Source organism: Raphanus sativus, chromosome 9 (assembly GCF_000801105.2).
Source record: "Raphanus sativus cultivar WK10039 chromosome 9, ASM80110v3, whole genome shotgun sequence".
NCBI classification, from domain to species: Eukaryota; Viridiplantae; Streptophyta; class Magnoliopsida; order Brassicales; family Brassicaceae; genus Raphanus; species Raphanus sativus.
In genome coordinates, this window is record NC_079519.1 from 19418640 (window position 1) to 19437191 (window position 18552).

An 18552-nucleotide genomic window follows, 5' to 3' on the forward strand; every position below is an offset into this window, starting at 1 on the left:
TAAACAAAACTAAAAACAAATATAAAACATGAAAACTTGACTATCTAATTTATGTTGAATAGGCAGTTTCAAAAATAGGACGGAGATTTAGTGGGGTTTATTGGACTGGGGGTTTCATAAAATTTTGGGGATTTAGATCTGGTGGGATTTAGTGGGTTTTAAAGATTTTGATGGAGAATTTGATGGGGAATTTTGTAGATGAGGGATTTTGCTGGGGGATTCTGGTGAGGGTTTTCGATCTAGTTTTGTGGCATACATTTTATAGCGACTAACCCTTCTGATTTTGAAAAAGTTGTTTTGGAGTAAAGATATGTAAATTTATAGTCTTAAGATGACAAAAACAGACAGAAAAGATGGATGTGAAGAAAGATAACTCAATGCAGTTATTTTTGATCTCTTGATTAGAGCTTATGGGAAGGAGGGAATGACGACTGCTTCAGATTTTTTTTTCGATATGCAAACTAGATGGCTCGTATCCGTGGTAAGTGATGTGAAAAAACAATGTGACAAAAATGTAAACGGAGGGATCCACGCAGGATAATCGAAAAGGAGATCAGAGATGATGATGTGGAGAAGAGAGCTTGGCCTTTGATGTGAAAACAGTGTGATGGCTCTTTCCAAATCTCTAAAAGGAACAGGGGGTGGGGAAGGTGAGGAAAGATCATATGATAAGAGTTGTGAAACAAGCTTACATGGATGATAGTAGTCATTGCTATGACTTTGTGCGGTACTGGAGAAAAAAATGTTAAGAAAAAAACTAAAGACGTCGTCATTTTTTCAAATTCCAACTAAAGAGGAGGTATTTGTTTCTGTTGAAATTTCAAGGGGAAAATCATTTTTCTAATAATCCAAATAATTCTGATATAAATTATTGCTGAAATCCACATATTTCAATAACGGGAGTTTTAATAGGATTTATACAAATGTTAGATCCAATAACCTAGGATTTGTTAGAACTTTTACAAATACCATATTCAATAAGAGAGGATTTGACTAAAAGCTAAGATTTTATGAAATCCTTAATACAACCCAAATTGAATTGATGACTTTTGAAAGTTTATAAGTTGGCCAGAAACTGCCTCATACTCATTTAGAATCTTGAGAATAGTTTGTGCTTCCTCCCGTTGGGCTTTGCAGAAAAAAAGACTATCATCTGCAAATAACAAGTGTGATATCGATGGACAAGCCCTTGCTACCTTCATGCCAGTAAGCCGTTTATCAGCCTCTGCTTTTTTTAAATTTGCTATTAATGCTTCCGTACACATAATGAATAGATACAGGGATAACGGATCCCCTTGCCGTAAGCCTCTTTGAGGAACTATATGTCCTCGTGGCTGACCATTGAGTAACACCCGATACTGTACCGATGATATACACTCCATTAAAAGTTTAATCCAATGAGAATCAAAACCCATCTTCAATAGAAGAGCTTTAATGAAATCCCATTCTATTCGATCGTACGCTTTACTCATATCCGTTTTAATGGCCATAAATTTTCCTTGACATGCCTTATTTGTTCGCAGACCATGAAACATTTCCTGAGCTATCAGAATATTGTCCGAGATCAATCTCCCTGCCACAAATGCCGATTGAGTCTCTGAGATCAGCGTTGGAAGACAGATTTTCAATCTCTGACATAACACCTTGGATATAATTTTATATCCAACATTACATAAGCTTATTGGTCGCAGTTCTGTCATCCTTGTGGGCCTTTCCGTTTTAGGTATCATACATATATTAGTCATGTTTAACCTTGAATCCAACTCTCCCGATATTAAGAAATTATTTACCATAGTCACCAAATCCTGTTTCACCACATGCCACGAGTGTTGGAAGAAAAGAGCTGTCATTCCATCAGGCCCCGGAGCCTTTTCTGGATGCATCATAAATAAAGCAGTTCGGACTTCCTCCTCAGATGCCTGCCGCAGCAACCTCTGATTCATCTGTGGCGTAATACCCGGCCTTATTTCCTCCAGAAAACCCTCAAAATCTGTAGGTGAGGTTGTATTGAATAAATCTTCAAAATAATCTACTGCCACTTTCTCAATACCAGTATCCTCTGTAATCCAATTCCCGTGGGTATCATGGAGTCCCACAATCCTATTGCGTGTTCTCCTTTGTTTTGTTAAAGCATGAAAAAAATTGGTATTATGATCCCCTAACGTATTCCACAAATTTCGACTCTTTTGATGCCAATACTCCTCCTCATCCTTATACGCATCCTGAAGCTTCCGAGATACCTCCATAATGTCCTCCTGGGTCCTAGAATCATCCATCTGCACGTCCTCAAGTGCTTTCTGTAATTCCCCTATTTTTTCTTTTCCAGTTGGTGGATTATTTCTCCTCCATTTCGCAATTTCATGTCGACAGTTGCTAATCTTTTTAACTATATCCACCTGATCCGATCCATAGTCTTTCGCCCAGCCCATCGCAATCGATTCCATAAAACCCTCTTTACCAATCCATCTCTTATCAAATCTAAATTGTCCTCTTTTCCTTATAACTTTATCTTCCAAATATGCAACTACTGGTCGGTGATCCGAGCCCACCATTCCTAAATATTCTGTATAGGAACATGGGAGAAGAGTATGCCACTCTTCATTGGCTAGTGCCCTGTCTAGCCTACATCGAACCATAAAGGCCCCTTTACCTTTTCCTCGCCTTCCTTGCCATGACATTTTATTTCCCTTTGCCGGAAATTCCAGTAAACCACTATTACGAATCATATTATTAAAAGGGACAAAAGAATCTGGATGCCTTAAAGCACCACCCTCTTTCTCATGGTTTCCGGTTATCTCATTTAGATCTCCAATCATAAACCAAGGATCTGACCTTGATAACCCACATCTAGTTAGACGCTCCCACACTTGTTCCCTTAATTTCTGTACCGGATCACCATATACAAAAGTTATGTAGACCTTTTTTCCAAGAACCACTGCTTCCACATCAATCATCCTATTATTTGAAAAAAGTACCTGAATCTGAAATTCATTATTGTAGTAGAGTGCCAGCCCACCGCTTGTTCCTATGGGGTCCACCGTCACCAAATTATCAAATCCAAAATGCGTTTGAAATCCCTGCACAAACTCAAAATCTTTCTTTGTTTCCGAGAGGAACAAGAAGTCTGGTTTGTGCTTTTGCCAAATTTCTCGTAAGTAACTAATAGTCCATTTACTTCCCATCCCTCTACAATTCCAACTTAATACTTTCATTTAAAAACTTTAAAAATACTCTGCAGAGTAATTAAGTCGGGTGTGAAGATACCCTTCCATAGTAACTCAGTCTCTACCATTGCCCCTGCTCGTATAGCCCTTCGCACCATATATTTTAAAAACAAACTTAATAACCCGAGCATCTTAATTCTCAACTCATTAAAAGATATGTCCATTACCCAAGCCCATATTTTGCTCACATGCCTACTCCTTGTCAACTTAGCACTTTCATTAAATTTATATTTGTTCATCTCCTCCGAGCATGTAATCGGGTATAATGAAACCCTAATAAACTCAACCTCCATCATCCTAAATTGGTTACGTATCATTCTACACCACTTAAGTAGAGTTAATCTATTCATACTACAATCCAGTTTCGGACCTATAATCCAATTCCCTTCCCACTGACCAAAAGTTTGTCCATAATTATATTGGCATAAAGAGACTCTATTTATACTTTTCCTCTTAAACCAAAAAAAATCCAGAGATCCATTGTTATTCCTTGATAAACACTTAACAAAAGAGTCAGGTTTAAACAAGATAAAAACATTGAATCGAGATATCACAATGAATCTCGATACTCTCTGTCTCTCTTGTCTCTTCCATTCCTCGGAGAAGACAAAACCAATCTTCAAATCATAATCCAATAAACAAACCTTGAACCCCTTAAAGGCTCTTCTCTCCAGATCGTGATCCCTCGTAATCCATTTACGAGCCTGGTTTGTAAACAACTTATAAATAATTATATCCTCGCCAAATTCGAACGTATCCATTCCTATATAAAGGTGGCTGCTCCATATTTTTCTTTGGCTTAATGAGGCCATGGTACTAGTGGCGACAGCACTAGCAATTAACTGAAACATGGTATAGCCAAACATATTCTCAGTGTGTCTCCATCGCCACTGTAAATAATCACCAACTTGAAACTCCAAAGCTATAGTACACCATAACCACTGTAGAACAGAAACCCAAGAACCAAAAACACCAACTTTATTCCATATAGAAAACATGATATGAGCTTTAAGCCAATACAAAGAACTCAATCTACTACTAAACCATAAGACCCACATAATGTTCACTGAGCTTATTAGAAAACCAGAAAATAAAAAACCAGAACTTGTAGACGTCACACGTTGTAGTCTGAAGCGATTGTTAGTGAGTTGTTCAGCCACCCACCCTCGTGCTTGTTGGTTCTTTGGACCTATGAGCCCTATCTCAAGTAGCCTAAACCTGTACAATGCGCAATGGGACACAGAGACAATATTTTTAAAAGTTCCATTCCTGTACTGAGACCTTAAAATAAAAGATTCCAGTTTCTTTCCCATGCGGCAATTAGTTATCTGTATTTGGTGTGATGTAACCAAACACAGTATCTGGTTCTTTGATGATGACAAGGCAAATATGAGCCACCTCCCTGCAGATGTATGACCCCACCAGATTATATTAATAATCCAATGTGCAATCCAACAAAAGCAAACCGTACAAAGTAGGAAAACAAGACAAATGAATCCAATGCTTATTGTTGTGGGGACCAAGAAACACCAGTAACAGCAAACCGACATACCCATTTTATTCCACAATATGATCTTAGAAAAAAATCTAATCATCAACCAAGACAACCATAACCAATCATGAGCCGAAATAAAATCGAAAACAAAACAAAAAAGGATACCCAAAGACCTTGAAACTTTTAAAAAACTTTTAAGGATCTCCCCACACCAAAATTCTACAACGTCAATACCGTATCCCCTATGTTCGATTCTGTCAATCACTTGCCAGTAATCACTTAACCAGATTGAGATCTTATCAAACCCATTGTAAAGGGAAGACAAAATCCATACTTTCCAACTTCCATGATGCAGAGATCGTTCCTTAGTTTCTCGTATCTCAATATCAATCAATTTCGTTTTGATGATAACGACAATCGTACCAACCTGATTCTGAGCTTTTGCCTGGATGATGATTGAGATCTCGATCCATTCCACAGATCTTGATGATTTCTGAGATCTTTCAGTTTCCATATTCCCTTTTTGCAAAAGGATCCATCGAGAACCCAGATTATACCTTCTTCCCAAAACTCCCTGTCGTTTCCGTATCTTTCCGATCGAACCCTCCTGATGATGATCTAACCCATTTTGTTCCTCCCGTTGAATTCCGGGATCCCATCGTCGAAGAAACATGAAAGCCCTAAATCGTCGTCTTTGTCGCCATATTATAACATTATAAAAATATAAAAAACATAATATTGTGATATAATATAATGATTATTCATATAATATGATTAATAATGTTATTATGTTTATTTATTTAATTTTCTAATTAGTTGAAAGTTATAATTTTAATATATTTTTGAAGATTATATTAAAATTTTTAAAGAATATTTTGTTTCGTTTTATATATGTGTATATCTTTATGTATGAATGTATAATAATTTTTTTTTAAAAACTAACGAATAGCTAGTTAAAAGTTTTTATAAAACAAATTATTCTATTTTTGTGAATTTAAATTAATATATAAAATATGTATATGTTTTTATATATAATATTTCTGTTTTTAATTTTAAATTTTAAAATATTTTAAAAAATATTTTTATACTTTTTATCTACCTGCAACCGTCCGCAACCGTAAACACTAACTAGAACCAGCTTTTGATTTTGAGAGGTTCGGAGCGGTTTAAATCAATTTGTAGCGGTTTATGTGATTGTTTTGAAACGCTGTCAAACACTACCAACCGAAAAAACTGCGTTTGCAGGTGGTAGTAGGGAAACAAGTCAGACCCTTAATATGTCACTAAAATACGTTTACTGATTACCTTTTATTTTATATATTACTTTGAAATTTTTTATTTTTACTAATAAGATATCCTAAATGAGAAAATTGACCATTTTTATTAACTACTTTGACCAATCTTAAGTTTTGTTAAAAGTTTCCTAAATAATAAATTTGACCATTCTTATTTAATTAGCAAATTAAGATATCCCAAAATGATAAAGTTGACCACTTTTTGGAAATAAATTCATTTTTGCACCAATAAAATATGTTTTAACTGATGTCATATTGATAAATAATAAATTTTATAACTATGTTTTGAACTCTGACAATATATGTATGTGTCTAACCTCTTTGTAAATCCCAAAAGTTAAGAAGGTGTGTGGAATATACATACTACGTTCTATCATTTACACAATAACATATCTTTTAATTGTCTTGTTTTCTTATTTACAGAGGGAAGAGGAAGAAAGATGATGTCGTGTCGAAGGTCTGCTCAGGTGTCCTCGAGTGATGAAGAAGAGGACTTTGTAGCGGAGACGAGGTCTCAGGGACAGGACTCAAGGAGACCTGAGGAAACAATGGATGGAAAGAGGAAGAAGCGTAAGAAGGTGAGCCTGTACGAAGAGTCTTATGATGATGATGAGGAAGGGAAGAAGAAAAAGAAGGATGACACCGCCGATGATGTGAAACCGGTTGGTGAGCCGGTTAAAGTTACGGATAAAGGAACCCATTACGGGCAGTTCGAGTACGGCGGCAACAGATACGAGCTGGTGAGCTACGTCGTGCTTTCCCTTTGCAAATGTTTTTTTCTAGTCTCTCTGACATTCCTTTCTTGCACAGGAGGATTCGGTGCTGTTGTATCCAGACGACAATAGCCTAGAGCCTTATATTGCCATTATCAAGGTACTGGTGTACGTGCTGCTGAATTTTATATATATATATATATTTTTTTTTTTGCTAAAACAATATTTTTGTATATTAAGATTTGTTTTTTTTTTATTAAGACGTGTTTTTTTTTGTAGGATATAACGCAAAAACAAGATGGAAGCATGACGATTCTGGGACAATGGTTTTATTGTCAGGAAGAAGCAAAGAAAAAGGACGGTGGAAACTGGGAAACAAATGATACACGAGAACTGTTCTACAGCTTCCATCGTGATGAGGTCCCAGCAGAATCTGTGATGCGTAGATGTGTGGTGTATTTTGTACCAGCTCATAAGAAACTTCCGAAACGCAAGGATAAGCCTTGTTTTATCGTGCGAAAGGTGTATGATACTATTGAAAAGAAGCTGTGGAAGTTTACTGATAAGGATTATGAAGTTTCAAAACAACATGAAATTGACCTCTTTGTGGAGAAGTCAATGTCGCGATTGGGTGATCTTCCTGACCTTGAAACCGAGGAAGATGTAGAGAAGGCTAAAAGATCTTCTCAGAAAGTAAACATACCTCCTGTTGATGTTAGAAATGATGAAGATGCCTTTCCTATTTCGTCAGAGTATCATTCTATCTTAGACAAGTTTTATTCACTAACAGATGATTCTCATCGTAACAAGTGTTTGGAGAAGCTTCTGAAAGCAGTCCAGAACATATGCTTTAACGCTGGTGATGAAACAAACGTGGGTTCACATGGAACCCATCTTGAACAGGCTGAGAATGGATCTCGCGAGAATCCATTAAAGGTATTAAACTAAACTGTTATATCCTTTTCGATCATACTCCAGACAGTCTAAACTTTCACGCACCCAACTTTCATAACCCTTTTTGTTTAAACTGCTTGGCAGCATGAGAGTTTTCTCTGGCCAGATGCTGCTGTTTCTCCCGTGTGTGCCCTTGAGCTGGCTTTATATGTTTCTCTTGCATCAGATTATTCTAAATACAATCAAAGGATAAGGACATTGGCATTCAATCTCAAGGTTGGAATCTGCCTTCATGCTATGTCATGATTGTTTCTGCATGTATCTTCCGTATCCTTAACAATTGATCTATGAATATAATGTGAAACTCTTATATGACATGCTAAAATTCGAATGCCTTATGATTATTGAACAGTAATTCCATTTTTCTTTTGTAGAACACTGCACTGCTAGCTAAACGACTGCTCAATGGAGAGTTAGAACCTGAAAAGATTTTGAACATGTCACCTACTGAGTTAAAGGTTAGGAAATTATTAAATTATCATGTTTGTAAACAGATTATTCAGATCTTGCTTTGTGCAATAAAGGGAAAGTAGCAATTAATGATTATTTCTTACATGTTAAACGAATAAGATTTGTCTTTTATGGGATTCAGGAGGGTCTAACTGATGAAGAAACAGAGAAGAATGATCCTGATGATGGGGAACGAATGCAGGTGCTTTCATTTATGACAAGTTTTATCCAGTTTCTTGGATTTGAGGAAGTTTTATCCAGTTTCTTGGATTTGAGGTGGAGAATGTCTTTGACCATGTCATGTGTTGGCTTTGGATGCAGATGACTGATGTAAGATGCTCGAGATGCAGTCAAATTAAAGTTGGCCTGACGGGTATCTTTCTAGCTGGGCATGGAGATCGCTATCAGGTTCTTTTGCTTTTCCATACTAAGTCATCTTTTCTCGGCATGATATTATGCATATTCATGGATCATCATAATAACCATATTCTGTTTTATGTATTTAGCTGGAGTGTAATGCCTGTGGAAATTCATGGTACACCTCAAGGGATGATGTACTAACCAATCCTTGTGAAGGTTGAGAAGAAAGCAAGAGAATATTCCTTGAAGATAACAAATGACTCAAATGCTGACAACTATCCTGTAGCCACCCCAAGAAATCAGAATTGGTGTTCCGTGTAGCTATTCAGGTAAAGCTTATTTATGAAAATAATTGTAATAATTTGATTGTGAGGAAATATCAGTTGTCAATGGATTTGTTTCATTATTGGCCCTGCAAAATTTCGAATAACTATTTTTTTTATTGTTATTATTTTGAAGCTTTTTTTTAACTCGAAATCAACTTATCAGCTAAATGTGGATACATGATTACAATCTCAAGAGATTTAAACCCAACATACAAATAATTGGATCTAGTAACTCATAGAAACAACTAGAAAGATCGTACACTACTCAATCTATTTATCGATTTATTTTTCACCACAATAAAATGAACTCCCCCTACAACTCGAGAAATTGCTTCTTAAACCCCTAAATAGACAACACGATACAAAAGAAGTGATAAGACAAAGAAAGCATGAGCAAAACCAAATTATAACTAAACGAACAAGCAATTCAACACGATACAAAAGAAGTGATAAGACAAAGAAAGCATGAGCAAAACCAAATTATAACTAAACGAACAAGCAATTCATCTCCTCATGATCTGAGCTCAGTTTGTGTACCAACCGCCACAACACCGAAAGGCGCTTTCTGGTTTTGACACATTCCCGTCATCCACCACTACCTCGCTCCTTACCCCAAAATCTGACAGCATCGACCGGACTGAAAGGCAGTCCTTGGTCACAGTTGACATGGAGCTGTTGGATTAATAAAACCTCAATGACTTTTAATAAAAATGTGAACGTAAATGACATAGGCCCAAACGAAATGTTACTTAAATGAAAAAATGGCAATGGAATAGAATCCCACATCACCTATGAGAAGAGAAATGGAGCAGTTTATATATGTTCCCATGCTATGAGTGTATAAACGGCTCATAAGGATAGGATGGCACCCCACACGCACGCCGCCGCCGCCTTCTGACCGGCTGGGCTGGGCTTGGATCTTGGATTTTGGTGGAAGGTCTCAGGCCCAATATGATTATTTTTGGACTAAGTTAAACTCAATATTTTGCTATTTCATTTCTAAAAATAGCATGACATTCGTGTATAAACGACGTGTAGTTCGTCTAAAAGTGATATAAAGTTTATATGTTTGAAATGACCAGAACAAGTCAATAAAGAGAGAAACTTGCGGAAAAAACTGCTCAATAATATAAAAAATTGGTTAGATAAAATTTTCTCTACTTTTCCCAATTTTATTTTTACTAGTTTCCCAATTTTATTTTTATTTATGAGATATCATAAATGATAAAGTTAACCATTTTCTACTTTTTATTTTTACTACTTTTCCCAATTTTATTACTTTTTATTTTTATATTTACTTCTTTTTTTTACTACTTTCCCCAATTTTATCTTTATTTATGAGATATCATAAATGATAAAGTTAACCATTTTTTACTACTTTGAACAATTCAATTTTTATTAATAAGATTTCCTAAACAATAAATTTGACCATTAGTGTTTCTATTAATAATATTTCCTAAATGATAAATTTGACCACTCTTGTTTTTATTACTAAGCATCCTATATGATAAAGTTGACTACTTTTGCTAAGAATTTTTGTTTAACAATAAAATTTATTTTAATTAATATCAAATAAATTTTAAATTTAAAAACTGTTATAAATTATTAAAATAATTTGTATTGAATTTCATTTCAGATATTGATGTTAGTAAATCGATAATTTAATTTAAAATGTATTTTTCTAAAAATAAAATATAAAATATCAATGAATTTTCATTAAACCATGAAAATTCAAAATAGAATTTCCTTTTGAAAATTTTCGAAACCAAAATTCAGAACTAATGATATTCTTTCATTTTATAAATTTATTATTAACTAAAACATAATTTTTTCAATACATTAATTTTTTTCTCTACAAGTCAGTTTGAATACTAATAGAAATAAACCATAAACTAATACTTTACCTAAATATAACATTGACTAAAATGAGATAACTTCATAACACACATAAAGTCAGTCAATACATCGATTTTATTTTTATAGTTTCAATATTTTATCCATAACTAAAACATTTTCACTTTTAAAAGCATTAAAGTTTTGCATAAAAATCGTCAAAGAAAATTAAGCAATGAAATAAATTTCTACATAAAATGGTAAGGTAGTAAATAGTAATTCCCACAGGGTCTATCTATATATATATAGACATGGAATCTCTTTGTAAAACCCAAAAGTATAGGAAGTAATATCTCTATATAAAATTTGAGTTTAGTGAGAGGTGGTGAGATAAAAGATTACGTTCATTTTAAAGGTGTGTGAATATACATATATACTACATACACGTTCTATCATATTCATATCTTATTAATTTTCTCCAGTCTCTTATTCACACAGGGAGGAGAAGGAGAAAGAAAGATGGTGTTGTCTCGGAGGTTAGCTCAGGTGTCCTCGAGTGACGACGAAGAGAAATCTGTACGGGAGACGAGGTCTCAGGGACAGAACTCAAGGAGACTTGAGAAAACAATGGAGGGAAAGAGGAGGAAGCATAATATGGTGAGGCTGTACGACGAGGAAGAGAAGGAGAAAGATGACGAAGATGAGGAGAGGGAAGGAGGAGGAGAAAAGCTCCATGGCGCGAAACCGGTTGGTGAGCCGGTTAAAGTTACGGGTAAAGGCAGAAGGAGAAGAACCCATTATGGGCAGTTCGAGCAAGGCGGTCACAGATACAAGCTGGTGAGTTTGTGTTGACTAGATTGATGGGTTTTGAATGCATTTTTATATACGGGTTGTTTCGAGTGCACCATGTTTAATTACTTGTTGGTTATTACATTGTTGAATCTAGGGGTTTAAAGGAACTTTTGATTTCTGTGTGGGAACGTATTAGCCATAGATGCATTTTTAATTTGGTCTAGAGACTGGAAGTTTTTCTTATTACATCATCCTTTCCCTTTGCACCTGAATGTTTAAAGGCCCATTCGCCTCTCTGATATTCCTTTAATTTCTTGGACAGGAGGATTCGGTGCTATTGTATCCAGAACACAATAGTGAAAAGCCTTATGTTGCCATTATCAAGGTACTTGTGTACGTGCTGCTGAATGTTTTGTATATGCTTACCAGTTCTTCGAAGTAAGACTTGTTTTTTTTTTTGGGTAGGATATTACCCAAAAAATAGAGGGACGCATGATGATTCTGGGACAGTGGTTTTATCGTCAAGAAGAAGCAAAGAAAAAGGATGGTGGAAACTGGGAAACATATGATACACGAGAACTGTTCTACAGTTTCCATCGTGATGAGTTCCCAGCAGAATCTGTGATGCATAGATGTGTGGTGTATTTTATTCCAGCTCATAAGCAACTTCCGAAACGCAAAAAGAACCCTGGTTTTTTCGTGCGAAAGGTGTATGATACTGATAACAAGAAGCTGTGGGAGTTTACTGATAAGGTTTATGAAGTTGCAAAACAACATGAAATTGACCTCCTTGTGGAAAAGTCAATGTTGCGATTGGGTGATCTTCCTGACCTTGAAACTGAGGAAGATTTAGAGAAGGCTAATAGATCTTCCCGGAAAGAAAACATACCTTCTGTTTATGTTAGAAAGGAGGAAGATGAGTATCATTCTATCCTACGCAAGTTTAATTCACTTACAAATGATGCTCATCGTAACAATTGTTTGGCGAAGCTTCTGAAAGCAGTCCACAACATATGCATTAACGCTGGTGATGAAGCAAATGTGGGTTCAGCTGAATCCCATCTTCAACAGGCTGATGAAAATGGATCTCCGTCAAAGGTCTTTAATTAAACTTTTCTATCCTTTTTATCAAAGTCTCTCTTTTCATACACTCACCTTTCATAGTTGTTCCTACCAAAAATTGACCAAATAATGTTATAATAATCTATAATGTGTCAAGAATTTAATAGTTGCTGGAATAACCCTTTTGTTTAAACTGCTCACTACAGGAAATATGGGTAGTCTTAGCGGACGGAAAACGCTATGTAAAGAAAAGCATAGCGCTTCCTTCACCGCTCTGACATCGCCCGTTATAAAAAGTCTGGTACTTTTAATAGCGGTTTTCGTTTATGCTATAGTTAAGTAAACAAAGATAGCGATAATTTCTATGCTATTGTAAATATAATATATAATTCGCTTTTATATACGGGAATAACAATTAATTAATATTTAAAATTTAAAACCACCAAATATAATTAAACAAAAAAATAGTTAATGATTATATTTAAATAAGCCAATTAATTCATAACTAAAAATCAAAATTTATTTAGTAATTTAATTCTAGTTTACAAATAAATTCTGGTTTACAAAACCCAGTTTACAAAACCCGGTTTACAACGGTTTACAAAACCCGGTTTACAAATGTAAACCTAAAGCCTAACCTAAAAAAACAAAATCAACCTAACAGCCTCCTTCGGTTTCTTTATCTTTGAGGCCGACCACCACCCAACAGCCTCCTCCACCGCACTAACTACCATTGATGATGTCGAGACCACCATTGTTGACGCCGATGCTACCACCATCAAGCTTCTTCAGCCTTTTTAAACAAAGAATACAAAAACAAAACCGGAATTAGAACACAGAGATAGAGAGAGAAAGACGAAGCCAGAGATGAAAACAAAACAAAAATCAATTAACTATGTTAACACGACTTCTTCTCATTCCGTACTTCGTCTTAGATCTGTAAACAAAACAAAAATCAATTAGAAGTATATAGGAAGATGAAAAGAAAGAGAGAACAGATAAGAGAAAGGGGAAGTGAGTTTACCTGTCGTGATGGTTGCCAAGACTTCGTCTGTGCTTAACACTTTGAATCAGAAAACCCCCTTGGGACTGAGAGGAGAGGAGAGGAGAGGAGATCGAAACTTAACACTTCTAATCAGTAAAAACCCTTGGGACTCAGAGAGGAGAGGAGATAGAAACAGAGACATCTAGAAAGATGCAAGATTACTATTTTTTTGAGATCTGTAGAGAGAAGAGATCGACAGAGAGACACAGTAGAGAAGAAAAGAAGTTAGACCATTAGATCTCTTTTAGTCCATTCTAATCCGACGGTGGAGATTGTGATCCGTGTAAAATCATCTTATTGGTCAATGACAATTTTCCTTTTTCTTTTTCTTTTTCTTTTAACTTGTTTGTTTATAATTCTTAAGCTAAAACTAATTAGTAATGACCATATTTTTACTTTGTAAGAAAAAGATATTTAGTTTTAAATAATCTGTATGTATTTAGTTAATTTTATATTTATATTTTATGGTTTAAATTAAAATTGTAAGATCACATGTTTAAAATGAAAGGATTAGTGTTTATGATATAGGGTTTGATGTTCAAAGTATGTGGTTTATGGCATTATATTTATAGTTTTGTATTTGAAAGTTATGATCTATATAGTTATCTTTTTTTGTTTTGACAATATATAATTTAAGTTTAAAATGTTCTATATATTTTAAGTATATATTACAAATTTGGGGTTAAGATGGAGGGTTTAGGGTTTGAAGGGTTTGTGAAATAGAATTGTGCTTAAGATACATATTATAAAATGAAATTGATAAAGTTATTGTTTATATAAGGAATAGGTTTAAGTTTAGTAATTATATTATTTGTAGTAATTTGATTTTTGACTTATATGTAGGGTTTGAATTAGGGGTTTAGGGTATTAGATTTAGGGTTTAGATTTAAAATTTAGTGTCTGAGGTTTTGATTTTAAATTTGAGATTAGATTTTAAAATGATTGAAATTTTGATTTTAGGTTTAAGATTAAAATTATACAAACAAAACAATTTTTTATAGATTGAAATGTAATAGGTACTTTATAAATATAAACACTAATTTAAGTTTATGGTTTAAATCCTAAATTTTAAACATAGCCTTTAAATTATTACAAAATGCAATTTGTCACATGAATCATAGTGCTCGAATTGTCAAGACTACAAGATACTGGTATGACCCCTTTGTTTACTTCACACATGTATATGTATCCATATTAACAGAGTCAAGGGCCAAGAATCAAGACTATAAGATACTGGCATGATCCCTTTGTTTCAAATAGTCACATGGGAAGATTTGAATCCAAGAATGCCACAGTATCCGGAAGGCAATCTTACACCGCCAACTGTATCCATGCATGCAAAGATGCATTCATCAGATCAGCCAGCTCCACCTCCACGGCAAGCACCACCAGAAATAAGAGCAGGAGTCGCAAGATTTGTGGGAGACTTGTAAAGCTTGTTTTCTCTTTAACTTTTGTTCCCTGCAAAAAGGGAAACACGAAGTAGAACAATCAAAGGCAAAGAAGCCATGTTGAACTAAATCTCACAAAAGCCACCATCCATTGTGAACAAAGCCAAACAATGTATAGATATGAAAAGTTTCTCAGCATAACACATCACACACACAACTAACTAAGAACATAACCAGTTTCAGATGCAATGAAGAGACACAATGGACCAAACCGCAAACTTTGTCTTCTCAACATAGCACAACACACACACTACTAACTAAGAACAGAAAAAATTTCCAACCAAGATTTCAGATGTAACAAAGAGACACAATATATCAAACTGCAAACTTTGTCTTCTCAACGTCACACAACACGCACACACTACTAAGAGCAGAACCAGTTTCCTACAACACTCCGACAACCACACTATGGATCTTTGTTATCATTGAAAAAAAAAGATAAGATAGGGGTAGAATCCTTCACATACAAGTTTGAACTGTCGTGGATATTGACACGCCACAAGAGAACCATAACTAACTTCCAAGATGATGGCACCTTCCTGCAAGTGAAGACAGGACAGAAGCATAGTTCCAAATTTAGTGACATATCACAGAGTAGCTAAAATAGATAGGTGCAAACAGAAATTTGAGCTCAGAAACGTCCTCTTACCATGTGTATAACGAAATGCTAATCCAAGCCATCACGTGGTAGACATCTCTGTAATTAAAACATGTATATTTGTTTTAAAAATCAGACACATCGGGGAAAGCAATAAGATAAAAGAAGGAAGCCAATTAAGAGAAGAATGTGAGTCTGTGACTTGAACAAATCTCAATGATTCTACAGATGCAACCACTAAACGGGTTGGAAGGAAGTCAATCCTATAAAAGTCATCTACTTTCAACAGATTCTACAAAATGGGTTCCAACAAAACAATTATATCTCTCTCTATTCCAAGTGAAACAGGAGACAAAAAAAATAAAAAGAAAATACGTTTACTTTGAAAGTATGTTTCGCTTGGTCAGAGAAACCATTCCTTGAGAACCTCAGCTTTGTTACAGTCTGCACCCAACAAAGATCAAAGTTAGTTTTGATTAGTGAGCTGAAAAAATTATCAGATAACTAAAGATAATTATAAAAGTGAATCTCTCAATAGGATTGGGGAAAAGAGAGAACCTTTCCGCCATGGCTCCAGGATTTGAGGCGAGCAGAGAAAGTGCCTGAGAGGAAGAAGAAAAGGAGACGACTTTAGAGGACGGGAGAGGTGATGAAGTAGGTTTCTGTTTAATACTATCTCTGAAGCAAATATGGATCATAAATCAAATCAAGAATTAGGGTTCTTGCTCGAATCAGAGAGGGATTTAGGGAGCGGACTACGGAAAGGAAACAGAGACAATGGCAAAGAGAGATAGAGAAATTACAACTGGGATACCCAGGAGATTTAACTCAGCTGGCCGTGAATGACTAAGATTGGAGTGTTGTCCGGTGGAAGCCATGATTTCGTGAGATATGGAGGAGAGATGGAGACGATGAGTTCGTGAGAGAGAGAGAGAGAGAGAGAGAGAGAGAGAGAGAGAGAGAGAGAGAGAGAGAGAGAGAGAGAGAGAATACAAAAGAGTGAATCAGAGAAAATTTGTTAGAGCCTTTTTCTAAGTATTGGAGCCAATACTACCACATTAACGCGGCTAAAACAAATTATTTTCCCGCGACATCAAACATAGCGTTTTTAATATATAAATGCTATTAAAAAAATCAGTGTTGGTATATAATAGCAGAAACATCAAAAACGCTATAGTCTGATGCTATTAATACTCACATTTCCTGTAGTGGCTTTGACAGAATGAGAGTTTTCTCTGGCCAAATGCTGCTGTTCCTCGGGTCTGTGCTCTTGAGATGGCTTTACATGTTTCTCTTGCATCGGATTATTCTAAATACAATCAAAGGATAAGGGCATTGGCATTCAATCTGAAGGTTAGAATCTGCATTGATTGTTTGTGCATGTATGCTCCTTAATTATTCATAACAGTTGATCTATGAATTTAATGTCACATTCTGTTATGACATGCTAAATCTTGCATGCCTTATGATGATTAATTCCATTTTATTTTTTCTGTAGAACACCGCACTTCTGGCTAAACGACTGCTCAATGGGGAGTTAGAACCTGCCAAGATTTTGAAAATGTCACCCATTGAGTTAAAGGTTAGGAAATTGTTATATTACATATTTGTAAAGAGATTGATCTAAATTAGTTCTATAATACGCAAATAGTAATAATGATTATTTCTTACATGTTAAACAAATAAGATTTGGTTTTATGGGATTCAGGAGGGCCTAACTCATGAGGAAACACAGAGGAATGAGCCTGATGATGCGGAACGAATGCAGGTTTTCATTTCTGACAGTCAAATTTTTTATCCAGTTTCTTGGATTTCAGTTGGGGAATGTCTTTGACCATGCATGCATTGGCTTTGGATGCAGATGACTAATGTAAGATGCTCGAGATGCAGTGAAATTAAAGTTGGCCTGAAGGGCATCATTCAAGCTGGGCATGGAGATTGCTATCAGGTTCCTGTGCTTTTCGATATTAAGTCATCAATTCTCGGCATGATCTTCTACTCTTTCTGTGCATATTCATTGATCATAATAATCACATTCTTATTTTGTTGTATGCATCTAGCTGGAGTGTATTGCATGTGGACATTCCTGGTATGCCTCAAGGGATGAGGTATCAACTCAGACTAAAGACAGTGAACAACCTGCCCTGGGCACAAAGACTGCAGACGTTGAGAAGAATTTAACCAGTCCTCGTGAAGTGAGAAGAAAGCAACAGAAGAATCATCGAAGACAACCAATGGCTTGAAAAAAACCAATGGCTTCAGGATTGTTTTTTTTTCTAAAAAAAAACAATCCTGAAGCCACCAAGTAAAGAAAGATTGTTTAGGGTTTAAAATCTTCTACCTTAAAGAAAAAAGAAAAAACCCTTCTACCATTTGTTCTTTTTTTTTTGCTAAAATTCTACCGTATGTTTAGGGTTTGGTTACTAAATTGAGCTTGGTTAAACATTTGATTAACATTGTTGTTATTTGAGGTAAATCTTTTTTTTATCAGTTTTCACCCGTTTTTGTCGGAAATTACTAACTGAATAGTTTCATCAGAATTTCTGAGAACATGAATTCCTAGGGAACGTTTCCAACGGCGTCAATGTGTTCGGAAGTAATTTTGACGAGATTTTTCCTCAGAAAAAGTTTTGACGATTACGAAGTTCTTGAAAGTTATTTCCTACGAAGTTCAAATAACCATTGTATATTTCGGTAATATAGTTTTCTACTAAAGAGAAAAATACAAGAATGCTAATTTTGTTTATATATTTAAGGCAGTGGGCATCATCTAACGGAAAAAATTCCCTAACTGAAATGATTTTCTAAAAATTCAATTTATATTACTCAAATCTTTTTAAATTATTTTTAATCAGTTTAAACCATTTTATAAAGGTTTAAATAGATCTGAATTAATATAAATATGTTACACTAAGGAATAATGTTAGTAAAAATCCACAAATTTTTCTAATATT

General features: G+C 35.0%; 4 protein-coding genes and 1 long non-coding RNA gene across 7 annotated transcripts; 2 read left to right on the plus strand and 3 right to left on the minus strand.

Annotated features, from left to right (window-relative positions):
• Positions 1-1509: 1509 nt before the first annotated feature.
• LOC130500139 (uncharacterized) lies at positions 1510-3182 on the minus strand. The gene is made up of 3 exons (XM_056994866.1): positions 2976-3182; positions 1733-2882; positions 1510-1643 (listed from the first exon to the last, which is right to left on the minus strand). Exons 1-3 carry the CDS (start codon positions 3180-3182, stop codon positions 1510-1512), a joined length of 1491 nt encoding a protein of 496 aa, XP_056850846.1.
• A 479-nt stretch (positions 3183-3661) lies between these two features.
• Positions 3662-5423, minus strand: LOC108825881 (uncharacterized). Of its 3 annotated transcripts, none has more exons than XM_018599238.2 (3): positions 5147-5423; positions 4345-4626; positions 3662-4165 (listed from the first exon to the last, which is right to left on the minus strand). In XM_018599238.2, the coding sequence occupies exons 1-3, from the start codon at positions 5190-5192 to the stop codon at positions 4125-4127; spliced, it is 369 nt and encodes a 122-aa protein (XP_018454740.1). In that variant the 5' UTR covers positions 5193-5423; the 3' UTR covers positions 3662-4124. The 3 variants fall into 3 exon arrangements, with proteins under 3 accessions (XP_018454740.1, XP_018454739.1, XP_018454738.1); XM_018599237.2 differs by having other exon boundaries at positions 4330-4626; XM_018599236.2 differs by having other exon boundaries at positions 4324-4626.
• Positions 5424-6454: 1031 nt separating this feature from the next.
• Positions 6455-8712, plus strand: LOC108824893 (uncharacterized). The gene is made up of 8 exons (XM_056994379.1): positions 6455-6754; positions 6825-6887; positions 7007-7663; positions 7766-7897; positions 8056-8139; positions 8274-8333; positions 8453-8539; positions 8638-8712. Exons 1-8 carry the CDS (start codon positions 6455-6457, stop codon positions 8710-8712), a joined length of 1458 nt encoding a protein of 485 aa, XP_056850359.1.
• Positions 8713-11047: 2335 nt separating this feature from the next.
• LOC130499909 (uncharacterized) lies at positions 11048-17926 on the plus strand. Its single transcript, XM_056994409.1, has 8 exons — positions 11048-11487; positions 11765-11827; positions 11908-12540; positions 16820-16951; positions 17097-17180; positions 17307-17366; positions 17460-17546; positions 17659-17926. The coding sequence occupies exons 1-8, from the start codon at positions 11170-11172 to the stop codon at positions 17839-17841; spliced, it is 1560 nt and encodes a 519-aa protein (XP_056850389.1). The 5' UTR covers positions 11048-11169; the 3' UTR covers positions 17842-17926.
• Positions 13167-13665, minus strand: LOC130499910 (uncharacterized). Its single transcript, XR_008938771.1, has 3 exons — positions 13529-13665; positions 13399-13441; positions 13167-13297 (listed from the first exon to the last, which is right to left on the minus strand). It is a non-coding gene; the product is annotated as an uncharacterized LOC130499910 (long non-coding RNA).
• Positions 17927-18552: the final 626 nt, after the last annotated feature.